The following is an 8,203-nucleotide window of genomic DNA, read 5'->3' as shown; positions in this document are numbered from 1 at the left end:
GCCAACAAGCGTTCTCCAAGCGTCGTCTGTAAAACAGCGCACAACATTCATCAGTGGGGTTCAGGGAAGATTCTCCTAACCAGGGCAGGTGCAGAGCAGGGCTGGTATCTGCGAGGCTCACAGAAACATGAGAAGGGTTTGGGCTTGCTCCATCACAGGAAGTGAAGACTCGGGGCAGGAGGAGGCATACGCAGAGGGCTGAGGCTCAGAGCTGGAGATGGGCTCTTGACAGGAAAGACACTGGTTCAAGAATGTACCAGACAGAAAGTGTCCGCAGGGAGGGGACATTCAGGCTGGAAATCACGTTGCTAAATATGCTGGGGAGAGGAAGGTCGGGTCTTCTCATCTGCTTTGGTTTTAACCCCAATTTATTTTCCCCAGAAGGTATTGCGGGCACTGCCCATGCCGCGTCCTGGACCGACGGCTGCCAGTGGGACTCCTGAACACACTTCAGCTGACACCCTGCAGCAGCGCCAAAGATGGGGTACAATCTGTCTTATGGGAAACTGCCAGGTAAAAGGACAATTGAAAGTTAAGTGATGGAGAAGTGTTTATGGTATTACAATCAGTTCCTCCCAACATTTTAAAGAAATACGTCCTTTCAAAAGGGCTGTTTAAATACTGCTGAGCGCTGCCGCCATGGGTGTCAGTCCTGGTCTACCACACCAGCCAAGTTCAGTGTACAAACAATACGAAAGAATTCAGAAGTCTGAATTTTTTTCACAAACATTTACACATGAAACCTTAAAATCCCCAGAGACTGTTATTTTTAAATACAATTAAGTAAGCTAAGTTTTAAACTCAGTTTAACAGGCCTCAGGAGTCTCTCCCGAGCCCGGTCTCTTGATAAACAGATCACCTCAGCTCGCAAGCTGCACTCTGCCAAGACAGCCCAGAGCTCACACCCTGTGATTCAGATGAGCAGTTTGTTCCACCGTGCTGGCATACAGCTGCCTTTCCCCACAGCCCTGCCCAGACCAGTGACAGGACTGCAGACCTCGTCGGCGATGCAGGAGCGCTCGGCTCCTCTTGGATGGCAGATGACCAAGGGAACTCAAATCCTTCTCACGCTTCACTGCCCACACTCACTAGTTCTCTCTACAAAGTATTTCTAGACTATTTGTCCTCTTCAAATGCTGCAGAAATGTTGACCCGCACCCTGACCCCAGGCTGGCCAGGTCCTGCTGCTCCCCCTGCCCCAGCACTGCCCCAGTGCTGGCCATAGCCAGTGCTGGCCAGAGCCCCCGAAACCAGGGGTAGCCACGTCTGACTCCTGCAACACTCAGGAGCACTGTTTTAAACTCAGGTTTTCCAGGCTGGTTCATCCGAGCAGCCTCCAGAATTGCCTAGAGACAGACATTGTCTAGAGGACAGGTCTAAGGCAGCCCCATTTGTAAAACCCTGGAAACGTACTTCAAACTCATTGCTTTCCCTCCTTCCCACAGATGATTGCCCAAGCCAGGACAACAGTACCTCACCAAACTCCACGGCAGGCTTCCTTGGCAACTCCACGCACAACGAGTTCACCACCATCGTCCTGCCCGTGCTGTACCTCATCATTTTCCTGGCCAGCATCTTGCTGAATGGCCTAGCAGTGTGGATTTTCTTCCACATCAGAAACAAAACAAGTTTTATATTTTACCTCAAAAACATCGTGGTTGCAGACCTTCTCATGACACTGACGTTCCCATTCAAGATAATCCAGGACTCGCAGCTGGGACCGTGGCACTTCAACTCATTCCTGTGCCGATACACCACGGTTCTGTTTTACGCAAACATGTACACCACGATCGTGTTCCTCGGACTCATCAGCATCGACCGCTACCTGAAAGTAGTGAAGCCTTTCGGAGACTCCAGGATGTACAGCATCACCTTCACCAAGATCTTATCGGCCTGCGTTTGGGTGGTGATGGCTTTCCTCGCTCTGCCCAACCTGATCCTCACCAACGGCTACCCAACCATGAGAAACATAGACGACTGCCTGAAGCTGAAGTCCCCCTTGGGAGTCCAGTGGCACACGGCTGTCATCTACATCAACACCTGCATGTTTGTGGTGGTGCTGGTAGTGCTGATAGGATGCTATATTGCCATATCCAGGTACATCTACAAATCCAGCAAACAATTTATTAGCTCCTCCAGCAGAAAGCGAAAGCATAATCAAAGCATAAGGGTGGTTGTGGCTGTGTTTTTCACTTGCTTTCTGCCCTACCACCTGTGCAGAATACCCTTCACTTTCAGCCACCTAGATAAAATTTTAGACGACTCTGCACATAGAATCTTGTATTACTGCAAGGAGATGACGCTGTTCCTGTCTGCGTGTAACGTCTGCCTGGATCCCATAATTTACTTTTTCATGTGTAGATCCTTCTCACGAAGGCTGTTCAGAAAATCAAACATGAGAACCAGAAGTGAGAGTATTCGATCACTTCAGAGCGTGAGAAGATCAGAAGTGCGCATATACCACGAATACACCGATGTCTGAGGTCACCCACACAGAGACTGTTGCTAATCACTGAGAAAGTTTGTATATCATGTAAATAAAATGTACCTTTGAGTATCTGACCATGGCAGTTGATTAAGGAGCGTGCAGACATGTACAGCTTCTCCATTTCAGCTTACTAATATTCGCCTCAAAATTCAAAAGCTGAAACCCACACAGAGACCAGGTTCGCTTCAGAGGGGGTGGGGGTTGTTTTGGCTGGTAGGCTGTTCTAAAGACCAACAGGCGCTAAGGATGCCTCGGCTCCAAAAGCACCCTGGAGCTGCAGCAGGCTCCAGACGGACAAGCTCTGGTGTCAGTGCTGGATCTGGGACAAGGCAGCATGGCTAGGGTCCGGTGAATAGCTGCTGAGGGTCCCGTGGCAGGGGAAGGGGAGGGGAGGAGGTGGCACACGGTCCTGCGGTGACCCTCGGTACACCCACGGAGAGGGCAGCCGCGGGGCTCGGTCTGCCAAAACAGTGTTTTGCCGCCGGCCGACAGCATCCCGGTTCTTCCTCCTGGACGTCTGGTGCTGGCAGCGCCAACTCGTCCACAGATCGAACCTACCAAAGCACTGCTCGTCCCTTTCAAAACACCAAACATTAAAAACTCAAATACAAAAAAAAAAAACTAAAGAAAAAGACTCTTTAAACAGCTTTTAATTTCCATTACTCTCATTCTAAGTGAGGACACAATAAAAAACATCCCCTTGACAGGACTAAGCAAGTTGAAAATCCAGTTTCCCAGTACTTTCTACACCTGCTTAACGCAACAGGACTAAGACTTGAAGCACAGGGAATTTTTCGTTCAAAATTATTTATAACTTCAGCTATTTTCAACTCTTGGAAACAATAATTGTGGGCGATAAGCAGATAAATTTCAGGGTGTTATTTTACCCTGTGGTACACACAACCAGAGCAGAGGAAATATTAAAGCAGAGCATCCAAAATCAAGGCAAGAAGAAAGGAATAATAAAAGATCAACACAGCAGCTGCTGCATTAGAAAAGGTCGACTAACAACTACATTATCCAGAAGAAGAAACCAAGCCCTGGAGAGCACCCAACAGAGCCAGTATTGGCTGGGACACCTCGAGACACTTCAGCGAGGCTCTGCAGGCTTCACCCCACGCGAGCAGCCCCAAACACTCCAGATTTATTTGTAGGAAGGGCAGAAGGAGCCAGTATTGGCTGGGACCCCTCGAGTCACTTCAGCGAGGCTCTGCAGGCTTCACACCACGCGAGCAGCCAACAGCACTCCAGATTTATTTGTAGGAAGGGCAGAAGAAACCAAAACCGCTTGTCATAACCGCCTGCACAAACACCCCCGAGCTAGTTTTGCACCAGCTCATCCTGGCAGAGAGGTGCAGGTGGCCGAGCTGGCTGGCACCCATGATAACAGGGCAGTGAGAGCCGCGGCAGTGTCCAGAGCTGCTCCAGCAGGTCCTCCACCCCCAGACGGGGTGTGAGGACCTCTCGGAGCAAGGCAGAAAGAGACATTCCTCCTCCCTCGACAGCTGCGCTCTAAGAAGGAGGCCACCTCCCACCACACAGTGCAGGGGCCAGGTGCCTCCCACAATCCCCAGGGAGCTCAAGGTGGCTCAGCCATCACACAGCCCTGGCACCTCCGGTCCTCCCTCCACAGCCGCCCCAAACGCCTCGGCGTGACCGCGGAGAGCAGCGCGGAGGAAAGATTTGGCCACTCAAGGCTACAAGGACACGCTCATATTTAATCCTGTAAAGGGAACCCTGTTTAACGGATCATTTTGCCCTGTACTTCATCAGGGATCAAATCAGATTTGTTTAGAGTAAAAGCCTCCTGCACAAAAAATAAACAGCCAACTTAAAAAACACAGATTGCAAGGAGCTGCCACATGGTTCAAGCAATCAACTTTCACATGCACCTCACGCAGTGTAGTACGACGAGACAAACAGAAGATGGCAACAGCCCATCAGCAAGTGCCTCATTCGTATAAGGACTTTACTTTTAACATAGGAGAAATGGTTTGAGAATAAAAGCCTGAAAACGCAGCATTCAAACAATGAGATAAAACACTGCATAAGAACACCATTGACGAAGTCGTCTGCTAACACAAGGGTTTCTTTTTTTCCTTTTTTAACACCATTAGTTTAGATTCTGGTTTATGTGTAATGAAAAAGTAGAAGTATTATAACACATGGATTAATGCAAGAGTTACAAAACTACTTACATTGTTCAGGGGGATCATTTCTGGAAAGGAAGAGAGGATTCTTTTGGATATTTATCCTACTTTAAACACAACTATTTTAAACGGCTAAAATACCACAGAATAAACCTTGTTTTCCAATCAGCTCTGTAGAAAACAACGTTCACACACAACCTCGAAGACTAGGTCTAGGACCATATTTGCTACTCTGTGCTCTTAGGGGTCTATGTGCATAAAAAACGGTACTAAGAAAACCACCTGGGGGACGGGGTTGCACAGTTTAAATTCTCGTGAGCACCAAATTGAACAGCACCACGTACCAGGTTGGTTTTGTAGAATGTTAGTATTTAGGACTGCAGGATCAGCCATGCACACACAGACGTTAATAACCGACAGCTCTCTTACTAGTTCTTATACGGCTACGGAAAACCAAGACCGACAGCTTCCGGTCCACCTTTTACGACTCCAGTAAATCATGGGAGGGTTTATGGCTAGTTAAACCACAGTGTGTTAAATTCACACACACACCCACACACACACACACACCCCCACCCACCCCACTGCCTCTGCTTTGCAGCTCTTCCCCTTCAGCACCTTCACAAGACTCTCAGGGCTACCGGACCAGCAAGGACCTCTCCCCACAGCCCTTCTGGCATGCGGCATGCTCTCCTGAAGGGATGTGCCTTCTCACTACCCACTTATTTTGTAACTGAAGGTTGCATTTACTCAGGATTTCCTCCTAGGAGGAACAGTGCTGCTACTGCCCAGTAAGAATTCCATACCAAAAAAATCCACTACCTAAAGCCACCACACCTGGGCAACGCCCTTCAAAAAACAGCCTAAGGATGCCCTTTCCAGCACCGAAACAAAGCACATGGCAGTTTCTGGGAAGTGCGGTCCCACAAGGGAGCGGGGCGGGGGGTCCAGCTGAAACCCCGCACTGGGAAGGGAAGACACAGCCACACACTCGGGGCAGCCAGGTCCAGCCTCCGCTCTGCAGCCTGGCGACTCGGACACACACACACCGCCCGCTGCCAAACCTCTCCCAGGGGAAGTTCACTCTATCCTGACAGGCTCTATGTGACAGTCCTCCAGCACTGGTTTATAAATGCGCTTTCATACGCAACAGCTCTTTGAAGATGCTGTTTGTGAAGTACTTTCCCAGGGCTAAAAATTACTTATAAACCAATACCCTCGTCCCCAAATACCAGATAGTGCATTTGATTAGTCTGGATTTGACACAGAACTTCAGTTCTTAGAAGTCCTCCTTGAAGGAATGAGGTATGAGCAAGTTCGTAGGCAGTGCCTCGGGCCCTGACCGACGGCTGTCATTTCAGAGAGCCACACTGGGACAGAGCACACCCAAGTTTTGGTTGCGCAGTCCCACACTCCCATTTTTTACAGGGTGCTAAGTGTGAAACACGGTTTTCTAGGTGGAGGCAGGACAGCAAATTGGACCCAGGAACACAAGGGACACACGACTGAGGAACACACGTGTCGCTCTCTGTCATTTAGGAAGGTTTGCATCACACTAATGGAGTGGCCTGGCCAGAACTCTCCACACCACGGGTTCTTGTGGAAGAATGTTATCTGAGCACACACGTAGCCACAGCTCCGCACCGCTACCTGCGCAAGGCTTCTGTCACGCATATGTGACGCCCTTCGCTTTCGAGGTTTCTCAAGCAATGACTTTTACTGTGGCTTTCCACGAGCGCAGCTTCAAAGGCATCTTAAAAAAGACACTAAAACACCCAAAGTTCTAAAAACATATCTTTGCACTGATGCACACCAAAATCTCATGAATTAAACAATCGTAATTGCGTAACAAGGGCAGCCACCACAGGGCTGATTCGAATGTGTGTCAACCCATCCCTCAGCTCTCCCCGCTGCACCCGGTGCCACCCTGTAAGGCAAAACACCTGCACCAGGAGCGGCAGCAGTGCCCTCTGAACACGCCGAAGACCTGGTGACTAAGGTTCAGACAGATCCTTGTAAGGCCACACAAGGCTCCTCAACGACGATGCACAGACATCCACCCATCAGCAAAACAAAACTGTGCAGAAAGTACCTGCCAGCAGCTTCGGCAGGGTAAAACCTGCAGCCCAGCAGTACTTTGAAATGAGCTGTCTTCTACAAAACCGTTTATCTTGTTCATCCTGATTTTCTCAATTCACAGAGTTGGGCCACAGAGAAACAGAAACTGTTTTCACATCTAGTAGGGTTGGAAGCCCTGACTGCTTTAGAAGGTTTTGATAACAATCTTCTCTTGATAAGAAGATTAATAGTCAGAGATGTTGCTTATATATGACAATGGCCTGGTGGCAGAAGCTCCTTCATTTAGTGAAAAAACAAATCTCAACCAGCCAGCCCCATTCCCACTAGCAAAGGCTTCAGACCTGCCACCCCAGCCCGCACTTGTGTCACCAGACACGTGAAGAACCAAACAACCAGCAGCAGCCCTTTCAGTCACCAGTGCCCTGACGCGCCGTCGATTTTCTCCCCTCTGTCTCTGAATCTGTCTTCCCCAGTTCTGACACAGAAGCCTATCAGCAGGACCATAAACAAGGTTTCCTATCACGGGAGCTGAGCTCAGACAAAAGTTCAAGTAATTTTCTTAACAGAACAATGGCTAGACCAGCAGAGGTGAATCTGGGATTTTGTGGGAAGAAAAGGACTTGTATGGCTAAAGCTGAAATACTATCAGTTTGTTCTTAAGCCCCCAGAAGCATATGACGGGCAGCAGCGGTCTGCTGGCAATCATGCTCACTGCTTGCTTTCCCCCCTTTGGAAATAGCAGCTGTATGTTTAGATGCTGAATACATTAAATTTGGCTGGCATTCTGGAAAAACATCCATGTTTGCATAACAAAGTGACCCTTCAGTGTGCCCAGCTGCCCAGAGTCATTCCACCAGGGTCAAACCATACACAGAGCTGAGACATGCTGCCTGCCCTTTAAGCTCTTAATCCTCTGCCCTGGACAACTGCTTACTTCTCTCTGAAGCACACAAAAAATGATCCATGCTGCAGCGTTTAACCCATCACAGAACGGCAGCTTTCACTTGAAAACATTGCCCCTCTCCTTCTCCTGGGACTTCTCATGCTCCTGGAGAGCTGCACACTCCAACCTTTTCCTGGAAGCAGCGCTGTGACTGGCATGCTCTGTTCTAACTCAACAATTCTAACCAAGTTACAACCAAGAATGACATTTCAGACCAGAAGGCACAGCCCCGTGACCAGGCAATCGTACAACAATATCACTTCACAGTGTGAAGAAGTCATCCCCAAAGCTGCTCATCCTTGGATTCTATTACCCTTCAGCCTATTACCTTTTTAAAAATAATTTCACACCGACGGCTATGAGGCTTGACTATCCACCACATCACAAGACCTGCACAACCTGCCAGCGACACCACACAGCACCCACACATTCTTACACCTGACCTCGTGTTCGAGATGACTTTGCCTGCTTATCACTGACTTCCTTCTCCAGTCCACACTGTCTACTCGTGATCTTCAGAGGGGAACACCAGTGTCACTTCAC

General features: G+C 49.0%; 1 protein-coding gene across 1 annotated transcript; it reads left to right on the top strand.

Moving 5' to 3' along the window:
• The first annotated feature begins 479 nt into the window (after window positions 1-479).
• GPR87 (G protein-coupled receptor 87) lies at window positions 480-2,482 on the top strand. The gene is made up of 2 exons (XM_010143181.1): window positions 480-513; window positions 1,446-2,482. Exons 1-2 carry the CDS (start codon window positions 480-482, stop codon window positions 2,480-2,482), a joined length of 1,071 nt encoding a protein of 356 aa, XP_010141483.1.
• Window positions 2,483-8,203: the final 5,721 nt, after the last annotated feature.

Source organism: Buceros rhinoceros, unplaced genomic scaffold, assembly GCF_000710305.1.
Source record: "Buceros rhinoceros silvestris isolate BGI_N320 unplaced genomic scaffold, ASM71030v1 scaffold8199, whole genome shotgun sequence".
Lineage (NCBI taxonomy): Eukaryota > Metazoa > Chordata > Aves > Bucerotiformes > Bucerotidae > Buceros > Buceros rhinoceros.
Note: the sequence above shows the minus strand (reverse complement) of the source record. Positions and strands in the feature narration are given on the sequence as shown.

What these genes read in the sequence shown, in the direction of transcription:
- GPR87 (XM_010143181.1), top strand. Translation starts at nt 480, where the DNA reads ATGGGGTACAATCTGTCTTATGGGAAACTGCCAG. An exon ending in GTCTTATGGGAAACTGCCAG is followed by an intron (nt 514 to 1,445) that starts GTAAAAGGACAA and finishes TCCTTCCCACAG; the next exon opens with ATGATTGCCCAAGCCAGGAC.